This window comes from Pongo pygmaeus, chromosome 1 (assembly GCF_028885625.2).
Source record: "Pongo pygmaeus isolate AG05252 chromosome 1, NHGRI_mPonPyg2-v2.0_pri, whole genome shotgun sequence".
In the NCBI taxonomy this organism is placed as follows: domain Eukaryota; kingdom Metazoa; phylum Chordata; class Mammalia; order Primates; family Hominidae; genus Pongo; species Pongo pygmaeus.
Window position 1 is genome coordinate 39,778,485 of NC_072373.2, and position 22,808 is coordinate 39,801,292.

Consider the following 22,808-nt stretch of genomic DNA (forward strand, 5'->3'; position numbering starts at 1 on the left):
AGTTTTAACTGGGATTCTTTTATTTGGCAATCCTAGCTACAAGAAGTCATGGTCTTTTGTTGGAAACAGTACCCAAATATGACATAGAGACGTAACATCACAATCTTGGGATATATACACATTTATACTTGAACAATATGAGCTGCTGGGTGTACAGAGTTCTGAGTGAGCAATGGGAAAAATCAAAATCATTATCCTGGGAGATATCCATGGGAGAAGCAAATTTGGATGAGAGCAGTAATTTGAGTTATCCTTACTTCTTTCTCCCAAAATATAGATACATGAGAATTGACTCTAGTTCTTTCTTTTTGGTTTGTCCTCATACATACAAGCAGTTAGGAAGCAGGAAAATAAGGTGCTGGTAGTTACTCATGTGTTCAGTTCTCCCTCCCTTCCTGTCTTCTTTCCTTACTCCCACAACATTTATTGAGGAACTGTGCTAAGTGCTCTCTTGGCGTAACAAATCGTGCCTCAAGAAGTAATACTTCTTAAAAACGGAAAACCCTGTCTTACAAAATCTGCAGTGATGCAGAAAACATACACAGCCTACCCTCAGACTCTCAGGCAGTCAGTGGGTTTAGTGAAAGGGCATTCAGGTCAAAGAGGGAGCAGAGAGAGGAATGACTAATCAAAGATCACTTGTAGTGAACAAGATTTACTCTTCTAATCCTAAATCTTTTTACCTTACTGTCACTGATTATTCTAGTAAAATACGCTCATTGTGGAAGAAGAGAGCACACAGAGAAATAGAAAGGGAGGAGAAATGTTAACATTTTATTTATTTTCTGAGTACTTCTTTCTTTAGAGTGAAGTAGATTTGGGGTAAATTTGTTTTCCTTTTTTCTGCCAGGTAGTAGTACCTCCTAAACATTTTCCAGTTATAAAAATCTTTTTATCGATATTTAGATCAGAAGGTGGCAATTTTGAATTCTGTTTGAAAGGGAAAGAGTTAAATTGAGTAAAGAGTCATCGCCTTTGTCTGATAGGTGAAGGCAGGGGCCCCAGGAGAAGAAGTGCCTTTTCTCTACTGCCATCAGACTTCCTGGCGATTATCCTGAGTTCAGTTGCAAACCTGCTCTCCAGACTAGCTTTGACTCCTTTTTTATTCTTTCTTTTTTTTTTTTTGAGACAGAGTCTCGCTCTGTTGCCCAGGCTGGAGTGCAGTGGCGCAATCTCGGCTCACTGCAAGCTCTGCCTCGCGGCTTCACGCCATTCTCCTGCCTCAGCCTCCCGAGTAGCTGGGACTATAGGCGCCCGCCACCATGCCCGGCTAATTTTTTGTATTTTTAGTAGAGACGGAGTTTCATCATGTTAGCCAGGATGGTCTCGATCTCCTGACCTTGTGATCTGCCTGCCTCGGCCTCCCAAAGTGCTGGGATTACAGGCATGAGCCACCGTGCCTGGCCTTCTTTCTTTTTTTAAATCAGATGTTGGACTCTGGTTTTACTAACTCTTGAAGGCCATAAAACAATAAGTCCATTAGCTGATACTTGCCCCTCTGTCCTCTGTGTTTGTAAACACTCCCTCCCCTCACACCCTTTGTCTTTCCCTATCCAGCAAGGCTGGAAGCATCCTCCTACTCCCAGGAGCTTAGCTCTGACTGGTCCCCCTGGGGGTCTTCTCTTTCTTTCTGGTCTGGGTCATGGCTACTGGGGAGTTTACAGCTCCTAAGGAATAGGGTGGAATGCGCAAAGCACAGATGCTCAGCTTGGGGCCTGGGGCTTCCCTGGAGGAGGAGAAGAGGAATGGGCTGCAAAGACTGCTGATCATAGCCCCAAATACCTGTGTGTGAGGCACACGTGGGGTCAGTCACCCTTTGTAGAGCATGGCCCTAGCCAGGCACTTTAATGACAATTATGCATGTTTCTTTTAATCTTCACAGTATCCACGAGGTAGATTTGTCATTAATCCCATTGCAGGAATGGGACTATCGGAGATTAAACAAGCTGTCCAAAGTCACACAGATAGTGAGTGCAGAACCAGGACTTGAGCCTTCATCTCTCAAGTCTAGGCTTTTAACACCTGTCCTGCACCACCCCACCCTGAGGCCACAGCATCCTATAGCTGGAGGGGGCTTCCGTGTTTCCCAACCCTGGCTGCACATTAGAATCACCTAGGGAGCTTGAAAAACATATGTCTCTGCCCATCTGCCAGTGAATAATTCTCTGGGTAAGGCCTGGTCTTGGTATATGATATGTTATGTTCAAGTAATTCTGAGGGGCAGCCTGAGTAAGAACCATTAGAATCCAATACCTTTAATTATAAATAATGAAACAGAGGCTCAGAGAGGATCTTGCCCAAGTTTACAATTCTATTGAGTAGCAGAGCAGAGCTACGGTCAAGTCCATACACATACCCCGTTGTAGCCACAGGCGCTGTGGGCAAGTGCTGATTAAAAGCCCTTAGGTGGTGTTGATTCTAGACAAGAAGCCAGACACACCTATTCTCTCTTCCCCATCAAACCACAAGGTGCTTATTTCTCCATACTCAGCCGTCAAATGCCAATTTAAATGTTAGGACACTTAGTTTGTCTGTCTAATAGCCCTTTCAGGGATCATATTTGGAATTTGAAAGTCCTGTGGGGCAGCCCTGTGAGAGCTTCAAAAGCAGATTTCAGGACATAAAAGCCCCAGCTCGCTCTCAGCCATTGCTTTCCCTCCTTCTTCCCCAGAAGCTCCCGACCTGTCAGACCCACCATGCCACGTGGCTAGGTGCCCCTTCAGACAGGTGTATGTCTCTCTCCTCTCACGGAGGCTGGACCATGGCCACATGGCCAACTACACATGGCAAATGTTATCCAAAGGTCACAGAGGTTGGACTTAGATCCCATAACCTAATCCCCAGAGGTCAATGACCAAATAGAATCACAGAATAGAGACAGAGGTGACTGGGGTTAGAGGAGGGGGTGTGGTGATGGGCCAGCCTGTCTGCCAGAGGAATGTCAGGAAATATGGGAGGGGATGGAGGTGGTAAGAATGAAAAGATTCTTCTCTCTTCTCTGGGAGCCAGGCAGCCATGGGCTAGCATATGGCTCCACCAGGCTGTAGGCTGTACTGGGCTGTACCCCTCAGGAGGGCTGGGCCATTTGGAGGGCACACTGGGAGACAGAGCAGAAGGAGCTGCAGCCTGTAAGTGGCCCAGGCTCTTGACCTCAGGGCAGGGGATCTCCTTCCTTTGGCAAAGGGGAAGTTGTGTCATCCTCTCGTCATGCCCTCTGCTTCACCTTGTCAGTTCACCAGAATGTTGCGGTCACCTTCTGTCTTCCCACGCCTCCTGGCGTGCTCCTGTCCTTAGTCTGAGCCACCCCTGTTGGTATGAGGGAGGAAAGCCTGCTGGTATGTGCTGGAGCCTCTGAGATGGAAGAACTGGAGGCCAGCACCTTCTCCATCTGTGCCCATACAAGAGAGGTTGTCAATAAGGAAAACAAATAAGGAGGCAGCACCTGGTGGGGTTTGTTCTAGATGTCTCTACAGCATCAGTGTCACTCCTGGAGCCCCTAGACAGTATCAGTGCTCCTAGGTTTGGAACAAGGGCACAAAGAGGAGGTTTTTTTTTTTTTTTTTTGTTGTTGTTGTTGTTTTAAGACAGGGTCTCACTCTGTTGCCCAGGCAGGAGTGCAGTGGCCCAATCTTGGCTCGCTGCAACCTCCATCTCCTGGGTTCAAGTGATTCTCCTGCCTCAGCCTCCTGAGTAGCTGGGATTATAGGCACCCACAACCATGCCCAGCTAATTTTTGTATTTTTAGTAGAGACGGGGTTACACCGTGTTGGCCAGGCTGGTTTCGAACTCCTGACCTCAAGTTATCCAACAACCTTGGCCTCCCAAAGTACTGGGATTACAGGCATGAGCTACGGCGCCCGGCCAACAAAGAGGAGTTTTTAGACATTGGGAGACATGAGGTCCAAAGGCTGGTGGATTAGCCAGGATGGACTCCGGGAGTTCAGGCAATATGGCCCATCTTTGGCCCTGTGTAATGGTTAAGAATATGCGTGCTGGAGCAAAGTGGCCTGGGCTCAAATCCCCTGGGCTCAAATCCCTAGCCAAGGCCAAGTTATCGAAAATGTGCCTCATTTTCTTTGTCTGCAAGATAAAGATAATTGTCTATCCCCACAGAGCTGTGGTGGGTATTAAGTGAGTGGATACATGCAAAGGGCTCAGAACAGTGCCTGGGCACAGCAAGCACTCAGCAGATATCAGCTGTAGTGATTTTAGGCCGATTGCCTGATTGCTCCCAGCCCTCGGGCTCAAGCTGCATGCACAGTTGTCCACTGGGTGAATATTCAGGTTGGATAGGTGAGGGTGGGGAGAGGAGAAGGGCTACGGAAGAGTCACTCATGACAGGCGGCTTCTGTCCTGCTTAGCCTCCCCTCTCCTGAGGCTGGGCTTCTATCTGTGCCTCCGTAACACACCAGGCCCACTTTCTCTCCCTGGTTCCTGGGGAGGCACAGAGAAGAGTGTGACCAGTTGTCTGGACAGCTGAGCAGTTGTGTTGTAGTGCAGGGCAACACCAGCTTTAGTCACATGGCAAATCCCCAGGGCCGTTCCTGGAGTCCACCCTGTCCCACAGACGAGGACTCAGCCATGATTCACTGTATTCAGGTGTGGCCTGAGCTTGAGTCACCTAGTGCCCCTTCCTCCAACACCTGAGAGTCACAGCCTGGACCAGGTTCTTCTATGCCCGCTGAATCTCTTCTCTCTCCTTTTCTTCCTCCTTTTCTCCTTCCTTTGTTCCCTATCCCTTGATCTCTGATTGATCAGATCTTGGCTGATCTCCCTAGCAACTTGGACGCTTTGAGCCTGACAGATGGATAATAGACACAGTAGCTTATAATGCCACCCCTACACGCTGTCAGAGACATTGCCAGGAATGACTGAGAAGCAGGCAAAGAAGGAGACTGCCTCTGTCAATATGTGACATTTCTGTAATTGGAGATAGGTGCCTCAAAAAAGACCTCCGCACTCTGGCTGATACATGAATTTCCACTATTGGTAATCCATCCCAGTGCCCAAAGCCTGGATTGTCCCCTCTGAGAATGAAACTACACATAAAAGGCACGGGGGATGCATTGAACTATGTCAATTGTTTGTACTTTAGTGTGGATCCATTCATTCCACAAGTATTGAGCACCAACTATGTGCCAGGCACTTGGAAAACAGTAGTGAATAAGATAGAAATCTCTGTCTTCTTGGATATTACATTCTAGTTGGGAAGAGACAGAAAATAAACATGATAAGTAGATAAATTATATAGTTGGTTAGAAGCTGGTACATGATGCCCCCTACCAAATAAGTAAATAAATAACTCACCAAAATATAGGGTAGGTGGGGTTAGGAGTGCTAGGATGGGGGACAGGGATGGGGCAGGGAATTTGGCTGTAATTTTAATAGTGTGTTTAGGGTAGGCCTCATTGAGAAGTTAGGATCTGAACAACTCTGAAAGAGGTCAGAGGGTTAGCTTTGTAGATATCCAGGGGCAAGACCGTTCCAGGCAGCAGAAGCAGCTGGAGCCAAAGCCCTAAGCCTGAGCTAAGACAGGGATAGAGGCCATTGTAAGTAGAGGTGAAGAGTAATGGGAGGAAGACTCTGAAAAAGCTCTGGCCTTGGCCCTGAGTGGGATAGGGGCATGTGAGTATTCTGAGCTGGGGGTAGATAACCTGCTGTGTTGGGACTTGACTGTATATCAGTGAGGAGGCTGTTGTAGACGTCCCAGGAAAAGAGGCTCAGGCCAGGAGGGAAAAAGTAGATTCTGATTATTATTGGAAGGCAGAGCTGACCGAATTTGCTGATGGAGTGATAAGGTTTGAGAGACACTGAAGTCTGGGATGACTTCACTAGCCACTTTCCTGAGCACACATTCTAATAAGCCAAGGCTCTAGGGCAGATAAGTGCTCTGTTGTAGGAGGATAGGCACAGGGAGAGAGGAAAGGTGTGCACACAGGGGAGACCGAGGGGCTCCAGCCACAGTACCACACCCGTTTAATCTTAGCCGGACCCTGATCTGGCCTCAGGCTCTATTTTAGGCTACTTGACTGAACAAATTGGGTTCTGAAGTTCCAGAGCTTGTGCCTGGAGCCCTGGAGTTCTCGGGGGACTGGATCCCCACTTGGAAATGATCAGCGTCCCTCAGGAGTGAGGCTGGCTGGGCTGCTCTTGGGGGTCTGCATAAACAGCTTCCTGGACTTTGCTAGGAGTGCAGGGGAGAGCCAAGCACAGCAATTGCCATGTCCCTCCTGCGAAGCCAAACCACTCCAGGACCTGCCCAAGCCTGTGAAGTCTGAGACACCGAATGTGTATTTACCTGGGCTCATAGACTCAGATAAAGGGAGGAGGAGGGGGATTTAAGGGGCCCCAGCTACTCATGGTGAGGCCCACCGCACACCTGCCCTGCCTTGTCTCTTCTGAGGATCTGGGATTGCAACACCTGCTCTCTTCTGCTGAGTTAATTATTAATGAGTTCTTTGTCACATCCTCTGGTGATGGGCAGAGGGCAAAAGTTTCCTGAGCGCTCTGAGTTCAGGGAGTTGGGGAAGTGGAGAGAAAGAGACCACCAGGTGGAAGAACTGAAAACACAGGTGTGTCAGTGTCAGAGCTGACCTTTCTCTGTGGGGGACTTGAGGGAGGTCTCTCTGTGTTGAAGGGACACTGCTTCTACTGACCCTTACTTGCTGAGTTGAGCTAGATTTCACTGGAAAGCCTACAGGGGGCAAGACTCTAACATTTATTGGAATATCAATTATGCATCAACTTACATCAACAACTTACTGCCCACTTGCTAATTACACTATTTCTTCTGCCTACCTGAACTTACGCTTAATTAGAATCTGAGGCTTAGAAATGCCCAATTTAATCCACAAAATTCTACATTTCCCCCTTAAGGGTCTTCAAGCCAATTTCTTGGACATAACCCTCCAATGGTAGAGAACTTTCTGTTTAGGAGACACTGACGAAGTGGAATAGTAGTTAAGAAGCTCCTTTAAATAGCAGCTTTGAGGTCCTAGCATTCCAAAACGGTGCCAGTGCAGGCTCTCCAGGGCCAAGATATGGACTGGCTGACCCTCCAGGTTTCCCTAAAAGCTCTCCGACCCTAACCTGGGGGGAGAGTGTCCTGTGAGACCAGCCTCTCAATTTGGACCTGCCACTTCCATTTACAGTGGCTGGAAGCCCAGGAGCCCTGAGCAAGGAGCCCACAAAAGAAGCTGTGTTCTCAGGCCTGGCAGGAGGCCAGGGAAAGTCTGTTTTGACTTTGTCAGTCAAACTATGCTTCAGCCTTTCCTTCCACCACTTGTGGTCAGGTCTGTTTTCTGGCCTTCCAGGCGGGCATTCCTGCCTAGGGAGGGAGGGGCTAGGAGACTAACCCTCCCCACAGGTGGGAGGAGTGACTCACAGGCAGCTACCTGTCCCAGGGCTCCCTGCCAACCCTGTGGAGGGAGCTGGAGGTGAGCCATTTAGTTACTCTGCTCATTTCTCTTAAGCTTTCCTTGGATGAGTTGAGCTTTGAATCCTTCCTGATGAACCTTGCCTTTTAAGGATCCTCCAAATTCCCCAAGAAGCTGGGATTTTTCATTGTTTTTTTTTTTCCACTGGGGAGGGGAATGGTGCTTTCCAGGGTCCTGGATGTTTGAGTCTCCTCACCTTCCAGCCCAGTGACATGTCTGGGGCTTTAACTCTATATAAGCCCTAATCTTTGTGTTCTCTGCCTGATCTTCTGTCTGGGGTGGTCCAGGTCACAAGAAGAAGCTGACCCCTGCTGGTCTTGGGAAAATGCTGAGTTCATTGCCTGGCACAAATGCAAGGGCCCTTCCCCACCCTATGAATCCTGGTCTCTGATGGATCACTTACATGTGCCTGGTGCTTTCTGTTTATGGTGCCCCTTGCAGCCCCCACAGGCAGGCAGGCATTGTGGAGCTCACTGCAAGGCCTCTGGGACCGACCGACTCACCCACTTGCCCAGTCCCGTCCTGGGAGGTGGGGGTGCAGTGACGACAGATGGGTGTGACGGCTGCCAGATTCCCGAGACCCGCCCTGCGGTGGGGCTACACCCAGCCAGGGAGTCTCCAGAGGTGAGGCTGTTGTTTAAAAACCTGGAGCCAGGAGGGGAGACCCCCACATTCAAGAGGAGCTTTCAGGCGATCTGGAGAAAGAACGGCAGAACACACAGCAAGGTATGTTACCTGTCTTTACCTGCCTGGTGTGGGCCGGATCCAGGCCAGATCCAGGAGGATCTCTGGATGCCTGGGGCCTGGTTGCAGGGCCTGATTTATTCCTCTTCCTGGGAGCTCACTCAGGTGAGCTAGGTTAAAATGTCTGCTACAGTTTTGATTTCTTTTTCACATTTGATCAGTGCCTCAGTGGCTTAGAAGAAAGCAGGTTCAGATCCAGGGTTGAGCACAAAAGAGAAGTGAAAAGGGTGGGCTGGCCTGGCTCAGAATGCCTACTTGCAGGGGGATTTTCAGTCGGGGGCAGGAAAGCTGAGAAAGCACTGGGTGAAAGTCAGAAGATGGGTCTCTCTTAGGCCATCGTTAGCTGTGGGACCTCAGGCCACATGTTCCCTCCCTGCGCCCATGACTCTTTTAGGAGAGGGATTGGAAGGAATGATTTTGAAGCATTAGGATCTATAATTTAAAGATGCCAGGAATGTCCTCAGTTCCCCCCCTGCCCCTGCCTTGCCAAGCCCCCAGCCCTCCACCCCAGCCAAAAGAGTTTGTGGCTGTCATTGGAACAGAGTGAACATCCAATTCAAGGCAGAGGGGGTCACTGCATGAGCAAGGGTGGGGCATGTTTCCACAAGGCAGGCCTGCCTCTGGGACCCCACAGTGGCTTTCAAGCATCCTTCCCCAGCCTCCTTCAGAATCCCTGCTTTGTGGCCTCCCAGCCCCACCCCTCTTGTCAAGCCCCAGCCCATCATTGAAGGCATTTTGGGTTGCTTCCCTTTCAGATGAAATCCTCACTCACTTGTTAAAGACAGCCATACATCTCTCCCTGTTGCATCCCAGAATTGTGGACTCAGAGCCTCAAACTCAAAGTGGCCCTGAATGGTATTGGAGGCCATGCCCATGACAGGAGAAGGCTTGCCTCCAGGCTGTCAGCCACTCTGACTCATTCACTTTGGGCGGGGCTGGGTTGAGGCTGCTGGTCTAGGCCCTGAGAAAAGCCAGCCCTCTCTCTTGGGGCAGGAACTAGGTCTTGGCCCTTCCTACAGCTTTTCTCCTGCAAAGGGTCCAGCCTTTTCCTGCTCCCCACGTTGTCCTTATGGCTGTGTGGGGTAGGGCAGGGTCGACACTCATTCCCATCCATTTTAGAGGAGGAAGCTGGAGTCTGGGAAGGGATGGGATTTTCCCAGGGCACACTGTGAGTCACATGCCACTTGAGACAAGGGTCTAGAGCTCCAGCATTTTCCAAGCTACAAATGTATCTGCTGCTCCAAGTGTCCTAGATCAGGACCATAGGTAAAGAATTCTGAAAAAAACTTGAGTCTAGAAACAGAAAAGAAAAAGGGCTAATGTGCTCTAGGGGTTTGCACTGTTGTACCCAGGTTGCTTTGCTCTGTCCTAGGTAAGGTCCTCTCTGGGGATCACCCCATTGGCTGAAGATGAGACCATTCTTCCTCTTGTGTTTTGGTAAGTACCCCTTCCCATCTTTCCAGGCCCTGTTATATGGCAGGGAGGTGACAGCCACGGGGAGGAGGAGAGTTTACCAAAGTGTGGGCATCACCTGTCACCTGCAGTCCCTTCAGTTGGGAATACTTGTCTACTGGGGACACCTGTGAGATTTCCCCATTCCTTTGGGCCTTTGGAGAAGAAGATTCTCTACCACTCTGGAAAGGCTCCCAAATGTCTTCTTACTCTTACCCGAGGGTGGTTTGTGGTTTCCTAAGTGCTCTCCACAGTTTCCCATCCTTTCTCAAGCTGGTTCCAGAGCCATTGTGGCTTAAGTTCCTGTTTTCCAGTGAATTGTAGCTGGGCACTCACAAAGTGTGGCTGGGGCAGCTTTGAAGTTAAAGGAGCAGAATGAATGCAGGCCTTTCTTAATGTTCCACCAATGGCTCAGCAGTCAGCCCTCCTCTGGGCTGCTGACAGAGGCCACAATGCATGTGGAAAGAGCTGCGGACCTTGTCATGATGGCCGAGTCTATGTCCCCAGTCTGGTTCTAAAAGCCATATTTTAGGGTCATCTATGGTTTTTGGTTGCCATTGTTTCTCCTCTTCTCCTTTTCAAGTTTTGAGTTCTAGAATATGAAACCAACTTTCAAAATATAACAGTATCAATACTGCAATTATTACCGCCAGCAGCGAGTGGAAACTTGAGTGAGGGAGAGGATATAATCTTGCTAATGTCAGCTTCCCTGAAAGATACTGGGGTGGCCATCAAGGTCCCTCTCTTTCTGGACTGCACCATCACACATCCCTGTGATTTCAGCCTTGCCTGGCCTCCTGCATGCCCAGCAAGCCTGCTCCCGTGGGGCCTGCTATCCACCTGTTGGGGACCTGCTTGTTGGGAGGACCCGGTTTCTCCGAGCTTCATCTACCTGTGGACTGACAAAGCCTGAGACCTACTGCACCCAGTATGGCGAGGTAGGCCCTACTTCCCAGGATTGGAGGAAGGTGGGATGGGAGGGGTGTGTGAGCTGCCATTTGTCCACTGAATACTTAGAATGCACTTGGTGTAGGCCAAGCCCTGTGCACTACGTGGACTGGGGAGTGTAGTAAAAGTATAAGGCCAGATCCTTTCCTCTAAGGAATTTACCTGTTGGTTGGGCAAGAGGAAATGTACTCAGAATTAACTAAATAGCTCTTTCCTCTCTTATCTTTCTGAGACGACACGGAGTCTTTTCTCAGTCCTTGGGCATAGGCAGGATAGTCTTTCAAGTCTTGGGAACAGGCAAATAGGTCAAACACTGACCCTTTAGGTGTATGGAGCCTCATGTGTTATTTGGTGCTGGGTTGTGTGGGCTGAACTGTGTTCTAGCCATGGCGGGAACTGAGCTGTGCCATGGTCAGTGAGATAGATGAGGAAGTGACTTGAGCTTATCCAGCAGGATCAGAGGCTCAGATGTAAGTTGGATCAAATCCAGAAACACGATGCTTTGAGCTATGACTAACATTGCCTGTTAGGCATGGCTTTTATAAACAGCTGTTGTATTTTTCTTCTAATTTGTCTCTGGGTCTTTTTTTGTAGGAACTTTGGTTTTCTTTTTGTTTGCCCTCAACAGGGTGGAATCTTTCTTTATCAAAGCTGAAATCACTCAGTGTTTTCTTGTCTACCAGCTGCCTCATTTGGCCATTTTGCTTGAACAAGGGAATGGATAAGGGAGTGATTTGTCCTGAGTTGCTGCAGCCTTCTGGGGAAAGAGACCGGGGTTATCTGTCCCCTTTCCAGGCTGCCCTTGTCTTCTGGGCTGTGGAAGGTGGTATCTGATATGGCCTCTAGGCCTCACTGCCCTTCTAGTCCCTGTGTTCTCTTGGCTATTTTAGTCACAGATGGTATAGGGAAATGACTGGAGTTGCTGAGCAGAGATGGCTGTGGTTTTTGCATCTCACCCACTTGGATGTGGGGAAGCCCATTTGACAGGGTTGGGTAAGATGGCCAGTCCTAGCCAGGACTCCCTGTGGGTCTAGATTACTCCATGAGCATCAGGGGACCTGGCAGTATTGAGAATTGAATTTAAAAAAAAAAATTAAAAAAAAATTTTTTTTTTAGGCAACAGAGTGATTTTGGCTGTTCCCTCCACACATAACCTCCAAATTATGAGCCCATATCTAAAAATTATAGGGAGACCTCTGCCGATTTCCTTTCTCAGGCTGACTTGCATTTTGGGAGGGGAGGCAAGGAGAGGTCAGAGACCCCTATGTCGGCATGTACCCTTGATCCCAGTCCTGTCGGAAAAGTCTCTCCTCCTCCAGGCCTGGGGCTTTTGGCTTCACACTGGCCTGCCCTCTGCCTCTCTGATGCCCCAGGAAGCCAACTGTCTTCTCAGCTCCTAAGTAGCCCCTTGAGAGCAAAACAGGGTGCTTATAAAACAGAAGTCTAGAGTTTTGCAACCCTGGGGATGGATAAATCTCAGCTATTTTTCTGCTGTGAAAGCTGAGAAGCACTGGCTCTTTCTTCTTTTTTTCTAAGGGGGAATAAATTTATCTAGCCTTTTGGAAAGAATAGAGGATGGCAGGGAGTATCTTTAGTGTAGTGTGTAGTTTCAGGTCTGCCACTGACTTGAGGTGTGACCTTGGGCAAGAGATTACCCCTGTCTAAGCCTCGCTGTCCTTTTCTGTAAGTGAGTATTAGATGAGATGGTCTTTAGGGTCCCTCCTTTTCCCTAACATTCTTTGGCAATGAGCCGACTGCTGACAATCAGCATCTCTCCCCCATCTTCCACCTCTCTGTCTTGTTTCATTCCTCTTTCCCTCACTACTACATGCCTACCCTTCGCAGAGGCCATGAGTTCCAGCAATGAAGATAGATACTAAACGCATAGAGACTCCCTTTTCGTTCTCTGGACAGATGTACCCTGAACCCTCTCTGGGTGCACTGGTGGCTGTGTGATAAGAATTAGAAATTCAGGTTTTAATTCTGCTGAGTTCTAATTTCAGTTTTTAAGTTTATTTTGTTATTAAATGCTACTAATGGCAACTATAATTCATTAAGCATATCATATGTGTCCTCAGCATCATATTAAGAGTTTTATATAAATTATCTCAAATAATTCTTATAACACCCCATGAAGTGGCTCTGGTTTTCCTTGTGAGCTATTGGGAGGGTTTGGTTGTGTGCTGGGATCTTAGACTCCCGAGAGAAACACATTGTGTATTGAGTTTTCTGAGTAGTTAGAGATAGGGGGTGTACTGGACAGCCACAGCCAGAAATGAGGCTGGCGGAATGCAATGCTGTATTCCTACTGCCTCTCCCTTCACCCTTCCCTATCACCCCTCTCTACTCGTTCCCACTCCCACAGACACACCTCCCTGAAGCCAAGGCCTCTGGCTAGTGCCTCTGTTCTATCTCCATGCAGAGATGATATAGCGAGCCCTGAGCCCAGGACCAGATCATTCTTCTGTGCCACATCCTACTGATGTGCCATGAATGCAAGGACAATGGGGTGGAGATTTATGACCCATGGACATTTCTGCTTTGCTCACTCCACTCCCCAACCCCAGTTCCAGCCGACTAACAGAGGGCGACTCAGCAGAATGGAGTTACAGGAGCAGTAGAGACTCCTTTTAGTTCCAAAATTGTCTCTCCTAGTTCCCTGCCTCCAAGCGTGGTTTCCTTTTTGTGGACCAGTCTTAACCTGTCTGCATGTTACCTCTTCTACCCAATTCTGTCTCAGTTGCTGAATCCCACTGGTCTCAAGGGCTTGCTTCTGTAAATTTTGGGTCCATGTTGCAACCCTTGCAATGGACATAGGTCTTGGCCAGCTTTGCCTTATGGCATCTTCTCTGCCTCCCCAACTTTGCCCTTCTGGGCTCATCTGCTTTGATGACCTGTTAACTGTCTGTGGTTGGGACAATGCTGTTATTTGTCAAAATGGCCTGAAGCTGTAGTCCCATCACCCTGGCCTCTTGCTTTCTTTCTTCCAGCTCCTAGATGGATTCTACGAAAACTCACTGCACTATTATTCCCTCAATCTCAAGGCATGGATGAAAATGTCTGTGATTCTGTGATGCTTCCCTGCCCTCATTTACTTCTGTGCTATCCGTGGGCCTCATTTGAAAAATGGGCTTCAGTGGTTGTCACGAGCACTCTATAAAAGAATGTGTAAAGTGACCACCAGCATAGTGCCTGGCAGATGCAAACTGTTCTATCCAACCCTTCTCTCTTGCCTGCCTCCTGGTGGCTGCATCCACATGCAGAGGCTGCCCCATCTGCAAATCACATTCCTGAGCATTTCTTCCCTGATCAGGACATGCGTTCGCTTACCTCACTAAAATCCACCCATCCCTGGGCTGCCCTCCTCTGTGCCTCCCAAGTGATCGGTGCCAGTCTGACTTAGAGTGAGCTGTTGAAGAATCCACAGGTGGTCATGGTTAGCGAAGTCACCCCAGACTGGGGGTGAAGACTCCCTCATTCTGGTTCTGGTTCTGACACTAATAACAGGGATGTGACCTTGTGAAAGTCAGGGCTCTTCTCCAAACCACCATTTTTCCATGTGTGAAGTGAAGGAGTTTAGTCAACCTTTGCCGTTTATTCAGCTCTGGCCACTCAGCTTGCTTCTCAGAGACAGATGGGCTGTGTGTGACCCTGAGAGTCCACTGTCCTCTCTCAGGGCGTGTGAAGGCAGGGCCTGCACCATGCCCTTCGGTCATCTCTGAGATGGCACACATTCCTCAAGAACCAGCGGATTTGCCGGAAAGCTTTCCATTCCTGATTTCTGCTCCTGACAATGTCTCCTCCAGTGTTGTATCTGCTCCCCTAAATGCTTTATTTATCCCCCATTCCCTCCCTTTCTGGGGAAAAACTTAATTGCCCAGCTGCCTTAATAACAGTCTTACACAGCGCATTCCTCAGGTTAATTATCTATGTAAGCCAAACAGCTGTCATTTTTATCTCTTGGAAACAAGCTGAGGAACAGTAGCCAGTTGGAAGTCCCTCCTCTCTAATACGCGCAGGCGCACATGCATGTAAATGCACCCTTATCCCCCTGCCCGCGGATACACACACTCCAACGACCACTGCCTTTCTTTGTTTGACAATTGTCTGTTTTCTTGATTTTCAGAAAGGCTAATGTGTAGGCAGAGGATGTGTTCATATATGTACTATGATCCCTGTACTCAACCCACAAGGGATTTTGAGCCCGCCTCTGACCAAAATATCTGCTTTTTTTTTTTTTTTTTTTGGGACACGGAGTCTTGCTCTGCCACCCAGGCTGGAGTACAGTGGTATGATCTCAGCTCACAGCAACCTCTGCTTGCCAGGTTCAAGTGATTCTCCTGCCTCAGCTTCCTGAGTAGCTGGGATTTCAGGCATGTGCCACCATGCCCAGTTAATTTTTGTGTTTTTAGTACAGACAGGGTTTCACCATGTTGGCCAGGCTGGCCTTGAACTCCTGACCTCAAGCGATCCGCCTGCCTTGGCCTCCCAAAGTGCTGGGATTACAGGTGTGAGCCACTGGCCCCGGCCCAAAACATCTGCTTTTTTGTTTCCCAGAAGCTCTAAGCAGGTCTAAAGCTTCCAGAGCTCTACATAGGGAGTTTACTGTTTTGGATGAAGCATTACTGAGTTCCTTGTTTAAAACACAGGCAACCTTGAGAAAAGCACCAGATCAATCTATGACCTACCATTCATCCCTCGGCAAGAGTATGTTTATCAGAAACTTAGATGTGACTTTTGCAAAGGGACCCACGAGACCCAAAATGAGTCTTGTTTTGAGGGGATAGAAGAAAATGGAAAGGGACATTGTAGGGAAAAGTTGCTATCAGAGAGAAGCAAAACTTGGGTTGGTGGAATGTGAGATTCTTGGGTCCTAATTGTTATGGGCTAAGGGGTAGGGCTTGTGGGGTTAAAAGCAGAGAGGAGAAATGTGAAATGGGAAGGCCTGAAGACAAACCTGGATGGCCTCACAACTTTGCTAGCCTGGCTTCTCACTCCATTGCTTCTGGGGTCCAGTCCCACAGAAGCCTCTGGGAACTGTCTTGCAGACCTACCTTGCTTCTTTTCCTGGCCATCTACCCCCTGCCTGTGTGGCCATATGAGGGGCTGTAGCCATTGCCACTGGCAGGACCTGTAGAGGTCCCCGGCACACTAGCCAACTTTCTGCACTCAGGTCCAGGGGACATCCCTCTTTCTGGAGATGTCTGTGCTGGAGTTGAGGTTGCCTTTCCAGCGGGGTGGAGTGAAGCAGAAGAAGGGAGTTTCCTGAAAACCAACTCTGAAATTTTCAGTGTTTGCCAAGTGATTGTTATGTTCCTTGAATCAGAACAGCACCAGTATGCTAGGGAGGGAAAAAAACAACAACAACAAAACAAAACAAAACAAAAAACAGCACAGGTAGTTTTGGAGTCAGATAGGTGGGACAAGAATCTGTGCTTCATCCCTTGCTAGCTTTATGGGCTTGGACACATTTCTTAACTTATCACTTTCCTAATCTGCAAAGTGGGGATACCTACCATTTGTAAATGTAGTATGGCTACCTCAGAGATTTTGGAAGGATGGAATAAGATAATATATGCACACTGCTCAGGACTGAGGCTGGTGCAGTGTAATTTTTGAGTGTGTAGCATATATCATCTCTATAATCAGCTTCAGAGAGTGATTTCTGAATTTAGTTAGGATGGAAATAACAGCTGTACTGAGTTAAGGCTTTGGTCAAAATTTCACTTCATGATAAGGAAAAAGAGGAAGTTGAAAGTATCTCACATACGGCTGTCCTCCCACCCAGCGCCTGCAGTAGGCGCTGACTTTTGATCTTCATTGCGGATATGCATTGACTAGAAATGCTGAGGCTTTTTGCAGTGGGTTCTGATGGAGGCCTGGCTGACCATAGGCCTCAAGGATCCCCTTCTCCCTGTCCATATTGCTGGAAAAAGTGTTTCTCCAGGATAGCATCTGGTGAATGTCTTGTTTTTCTCTTGCTTTCTTTGTCTACTTGCTGAGAGTGCCTTTAACTTCTGGGCTGATGTGCTAGAACAGGGAAGAATTCTAGTAGCATGTTAGAACAAGATGGAACTTTATTATCTCATTCAACCCTTGCATTTCACCAATAAGAATGTGGAAGTGGAGGAAATGTATTTTCTTGAAGGCAGCTAGAATTTTTTATTTTATTTATTTATTTATTTATTTATTTATTTTGCTTTTGGCCCTGGCTGGTGGTCATGACCCGACCGTAGCTTCTTAGATGAACTCAGACAGCCCTCTGGCTTCCTCATGGGAGGGAGCTGGGCCATGCATAATCAGAGCCTGTTTTCCTATTTTCCCCCAGAATTAGCTCTGTGTTTTGCAAAGGCTCAGAGTTTTTACTTGTGTGTGCCCTCCTTTTCCACCCATCTCCACCATGATTCAGGCCCCTGCTAGCTCTTGCCCTCTTGCTCCTTTGCCCTCCCCTGGCTCTCTGGGAGGGTTCATCTTCCAGCCAGACTGCTGAGCTTCTAGAAAGCTCTAGGATAAGGGAGAAGGCCTAGCCTTTCCAGCTGGAGAGCAAGCAGGAGCCAAACTGGCTGGAGGCCTGACAGGCTGAATTGATAATAGTACTGTGTCTCTGAGGTAATGCAGCCAGGAGAATGCCAGCCAAATGACCCCAGAGAGGGAGGCAGCTGCAGCAGAGAGCTGCCATCGCTGGGAGAGATGGGGGCACATCACATATGAGAGAGGAAGAGCCTCACACTGAGAATCACACATGCACACGACGCTTACAAATGTGTGCACCCTACATATAAGCATACAAGAATGAAGCAGAAAGGGAAACTGAGGCCCAGAGGGAAAGGATAAATTAGCAGCTTGTCTTCATGTGGGCTTCTGCCATAAACTGCTCTATTTCAGGCTTCTGTCCTGCTAGCTCGTTGACAGGCAGAGCTACTTAAAATACCTGTCTCGCCTGTTGGCTTAGCCTGTCTCTGAGGATTGAGGTAAATTCCTCCTTTGGCTATGTTACTGTGATAAGCAGCACATAGTTTGTAAGCCTATGATGCCATCTGATCCCGCCATCAGTGCCTGCACACGTGGACAGAAGGAGAAGAAGGCATGGGTGCCCCAGATTATCCCCATGAAGACTGAGGGAGGAGCAGGGCAATAAACCCTGGCCATTTTTAGTTGGTTTTGTTTTATAATACCGTTTGTTCTCCTGAACATAAAAGTTAATATGTATCCAAGGTATAAAAATTTAAACAAGCTGAGTGCAAGTGGCTCACACCTGTAATCTCAGCACTGTGGGATGCTAGGGTGGGTGGATCTTTTGAGGTCAGGAGTTCGAGACCAGCCTGGCCACCATGGTAAAATCCCGTCTCTACTAAAAATACAAAAATTAGCTGGGCATAGTGGCATGTGACTGTAATCCTAGCTACTCGGGAGGCTGAGGTGGGAGAATTGCTTGAGCCTGGAAGGCAGAGGGTTGCAGTGAGCAGAGATTGCGGCACTGCACTCCCAAGTCTGGGTGAGAGAGTGAGACCCTGTCTCAAAAAACAAACAAACAAACAAAAAAGCTTAAAAATAATAAAAAATAACAGAGAAGGAAAAAAGTTATCTATGATTCCACTACCCAGAGATGTCAGGTTGAACTGTATGCAGTTGCCATTTTTGTAGGTCAAAATGGGTGTATATCAGCAATTTCCTGTTTTCACTTAATATATTGGTATATTTCCTTCCAAATACTTTACATTCCTTTAAATGGAAATATATACATATATATATTCACACACACACACACACATATATTTGAGATTATAATGTATATGCAAGTGTATGCCCAGCTTTTTTTCATAAAACATAATATAATCATTTCTCCATGCAATTAAAATTTTTTCTCTAAACAGTGTTTTTAATGGTTACATAATATCCTGTCGTTTGGGAGTATCAAGGGCATTTCCGCAGTCTCCAGCTCCTTGTCCCATGGCCCAGGGAAAGAAAGAGCCTTGTTTCTGGCACTCTCTTGACCAGGGAAGGGCTGGACCAGCTCCCAGCAGAGCTGGGGAGAAAGCTCTGGTGACAGGCAGCCGGAAGGCAGCTGGCCCTTGTCTCTCCTCAGGACATGTGCTGAGTGCAGACAGAGGAGGGAAGTGGAAAAGTTTGTCCCTGAGAAGCTGGGAAGAGTATAAAGAAGGGCATGCTCACTGCCAGGGACCAAAATAGGGGTCTGGAGGGGAGTCAGGCTCTAGGCTCTAGCAAGGGCCTTCTCTTGCCCAGAAAGGATTATTTTAAGTGCTCAGGTATTTCAGCCAGCGACAGGTCTCCAGTTTCTGCGGTAACTGAGCTGAGTCAGCCGGAGAAGCCCCATTTCTTCCCAAAGTGCTCTCTTTGCCTTAGCCTTCCCTGTGATAAGCTTCAAGTTCAGACCAAGCCCTTCTTGGGGCTCGCTGCGTGAGACAGAGACTGCTACCCTTTAGCATACTTCCCCACATCTTTGCCACCCAGCTAGTTTCCAGTGGAAGTGAGAGGATGAAAGAAGGGAGAAAGAGAGAGAGGAGAGGGACCCTTTCTGATGCTGACGTTGGGGATCAGTCAATAGCAAAGTCATGTTGCCTCTTTGTGCCTCAGCATTCTCCTCTGCAAATGGGGCTAATACTACTTATCATGTAGGGTTATTGTGAGATTTAAGTAGGTTATTGCATTGAAACTACCAAGGGCTGCTCTGCACGTGGCTGTACTCCATCACTTATTATTGATGCTTTATTACCTACTCACTCTTCCACCCCTCCTTTCAAACTCCCTGAGTGCAGGAAGGGAGTGCCTAGTAATAATGCTAATGCAAATAGTTGGTCTTTACTGAAAATTTGCTATTCATTTATTCAAGAAGTATTTAATGAGAGCCTATTATGTGCTAGGTATTTTTCTAAGCACTGGGAATACAGCAGTGAAGGAATGCAAATTCCTGCCCTCATGGAATATACATTCTGGAAGAGGGAGGCAGACAATATACAAATAAATAAATAGACAGTAAATATACAATGTGTCAAGTGGAGATATGTACTATGAAAAAATATAACAGGGCAAGGGAATGCACAGTGAGTGGGTGGGAGGTGGGGCAATGGGTGCTACTTTATTTTATTTTATTACTTTTTTTTTGAGACGGAGTCTCGCTCTGTCGCCTAGGCTGGAGTGCAGTGGCACGATCTCGGCTCACTGCAACCTCTGCCTCCCAGGTTCAAGCGATTCTCTTGCCTCAGTCTCCTGAGTAGCTGGGACTACAGGCACCTGCCACCATGCCCAGCTAATTTTTGTATTTTTAGTAGAGACAGGGTTTCACCATATTGGCCAGGCTGGTCTCGAACTCCTGACCTCATGATCTGCCCGCCTTGGCCTCTCAAAGTGCTGGGATTACAGGCGTGAGCCACCACACCCCACCAATGGGTACTACTTTATAAAGGGCTTATGTGCCAGCTGTTATTTGAGCCTTAAACACCCAAAGAATGAATGTTTAATAAAGCATTTTTGGACATGCCAAGGGCACCTCCAAGAACTAGGAAGGGTGATAGTTCTCTTCATTTGCAGACTGGGTGAGAGCTGGAAAGTGGAGTGGGAAGCAGAGGCCCAGGGAACCAAGACACCTGGCTCCCCTCTTTGCTCTCTTCTGTTGCAGGCTGTGCTAGCTTTGGAGAGGGAAGATGGGTGTTGGGCAGGGAGGTTCTATCACTCAAGGCATAGGCCCCACATATCCACTCAGACTCTTTGGGTCGGTTCTTTGTTCTGGTGAGTGGAGGCTTAGAGGAAAGCAGCGGTACAGGGTGTGTGGAGGGACAGTTTTCCCTACCCAGAAGGACCCGCAGGTCCAGGAGGTTCTTGTCCAAGCCTTGCATCTATTTGTGGGTAAATCTGGAGCCCTCTGGACAGTATGGTTTAAGCCGCGCACAGGGTTTGGGATCATGGTTACTCACAGAAAACAGATTTTATGTGTGTTATATGGGGGAGCTGGGAAAAGGTCATGTTATCTGTGCGTGTGTGTGTCCATGTATGTGCACATGTGCACGCGTGTGCATGTGTGTGTATGTGTATATGTATGCACATAGGCACAAGCTAAAAGAACAAGGGATATGTCGCCTCTCTGGCCATGCTCTTTTTCTTGGTGATCCTTGCTCTGCCATGAAACCTATGGGGTTCAGTTCTGGCTCCTGTCTCATTCCAAGAGATAAGCATAGGCCAGGCTATTGGGGACCACCCCAGTGAGGCCGGTTGCTCTCCTGTAGGTAGGGAATACTGAACCTGAGAAAGATCCTCAAGCCCCAGATGTCAGTGCTGGAAGGCCTTAGAGATCATTTGAATGTCACTAGAATTTTGGCTCCCTGAGGGCAGGACCTTTGTTTTGTTCCCTATTATAACTCCAGAGCCCATAGTAGAGTCTGGCACATAGTGTATGCTAAATAAGCATTTGTTGGGTAAATGAAAAGCTCTAGCTCAATCTCCACTTAATTTATGGAGGAGAAAGTTAAGCCTAGGAAGTAGAGGTGACAGAGCTAGGACTGTAACCCCACAATTTCCTTGTCCTCTTTTGGAGTCCTCTCTTTCTGATCCTTAAAACCCCAGAATTTCCCAGGCTGCCAGGATTAAATAAGGTAAGCTATAAAACTTCCCAGCCTGTGCCTAGTACGTAGTAGATGCTCAATTAATATGAATTTCTCCCCCTACCTTTTTTTTTTTTTTTTTTTTTGCCCTTGGCACTTTTCTCAAGTTTCTCTGCAAGGCAATATCATATACTCAAGTATTTTTTTCCCACCTTGTACCTCTTCTCCATTCACACATCTATTCACCATTCACTTGCTATGTGTTAGGAGGGGCACAAAGGAATTAAAAGATGACCAATTAAAAGATGATCAATAGCCCTGTTTTAACAGATTAATCCTTCAAAGTGTATTAATAAAATTAGTGATTCCTAAGGGCAGGATTTCCACAGGGGAGATATGCTGGGATCTCAGGACGCAAGGGGGAATGCTATCAGGACCCCACCTCTGAGTGTCTGCTATGTCCCACTCCCACAGTGGCAGATGAAATGCTGCAAGTGTGACTCCAGGCAGCCTCACAACTACTACAGTCACCGAGTAGAGAATGTGGTTTCATCCTCCGGCCCCATGCGCTGGTGGCAGTCACAGAATGGTGAGCATTTGCCATCTACAGGAACTCAAACTGTACAGCCTCCACAGGATGAGGCGGATGGAAGATGCCCTATAACCCTTTGGGTTTCCCAGGCATTTTTTATGGTGGTGTCACATGGGTGATTGACAAGAAGAACCTTTCTGCCTCATATTTGGGATCTATTGGATGTTATGGTAGAAGAATTTATTGGAGGTGAAAGAAAGGGTATGAGGAGAGAGGAATGTCTTTATTTCCCTCCACTCAGTCTCAGTGGGTGGGCCTGCAGAATTAAACTTTGGGAACAAGTCTGTGTGGAACAGACAAGTTGAAACCCTCCAAAGTATTGAAGACATCAGGTGATGGTGGGAAGGAAACTTAGCTAAAAACAGATAGGATCTTGAATAGATAACATAAGCAGAAACATACCACTCCCCACTCCTCTCCAAGAGGGAGTTTGGAAATTCAAGTTTAGAGAGTTTCTGACTTCCTAGAGCTAGTCTAGTCCAGGGCTTTCTTCAGAGCTGGGGAAGTGGACAGTCTCTGGCTGACAGTTTCTACTTTTTGTCCTTCCAGATGTGAACCCTGTATCTCTGCAGCTGGACCTGGACAGGAGATTCCAGCTTCAGGAAGTCATGATGGAGTTCCAGGTGTGCCTCCTGGGGGTGGCAGTGGATAGGAGAGGGGCTCCTGGGCCATGTGGGTGCGGAGCCATGGAGGAGCACAGTGTCCTTGTCTCTCTGGGCTGGGGCAACACTCACCATGAGCCTATATCATGGTGACAGCAGAGGACTCGCTCCTGGGTGAAAAGTGGCACCTCCAGGCTCCCTGTCTTGGCCATGCAGTGGTTGCATATCCTCTTCCTCTCTCATTCTCCACCCTCAACCCATCTAATTAATTCAGCTCTGCCAAGTACCAATTCTACTGGGCCTGGTTGCTTGTTGTACAGTTGTGTATTCTTGGTATACTCTGTTTTAATAACTTGGCATATTAGATTGAGTTTAACAAGCAGCCAAGAACTTGCCTATCCAACTAACTGATGGATATTCCTTTGGAGCAGCTCTCTTGGTGGGCAATCTACTCATTCAGCGCCATTACTTCTCAAAG

General features: G+C 47.9%; 1 protein-coding gene across 2 annotated transcripts in view; it reads left to right on the forward strand.

The window, feature by feature from the left end:
• Positions 1 to 7,876: 7,876 nt before the first annotated feature.
• LAMB3 (laminin subunit beta 3) overlaps positions 7,877 to 22,808 on the forward strand; it is a 37,767-nt gene continuing 22,835 nt past the window's right edge. The window contains exons 1-5 of one of the 2 annotated variants that reach the window (XM_054474781.2): positions 7,877 to 8,162; positions 9,553 to 9,617; positions 10,416 to 10,570; positions 21,611 to 21,725; positions 22,278 to 22,351. In XM_054474781.2, the coding sequence (XP_054330756.1) occupies positions 9,590 to 9,617; positions 10,416 to 10,570; positions 21,611 to 21,725; positions 22,278 to 22,351 (372 nt within the window). In that variant the 5' untranslated portion in view covers positions 7,877 to 8,162; positions 9,553 to 9,589. Of the gene's footprint in view, positions 8,163 to 9,122; positions 9,447 to 9,552; positions 9,618 to 10,415; positions 10,571 to 21,610; positions 21,726 to 22,277; positions 22,352 to 22,808 lie in introns of those variants that run through there. The other variant, XM_054474785.2, reaches the window with a different exon arrangement.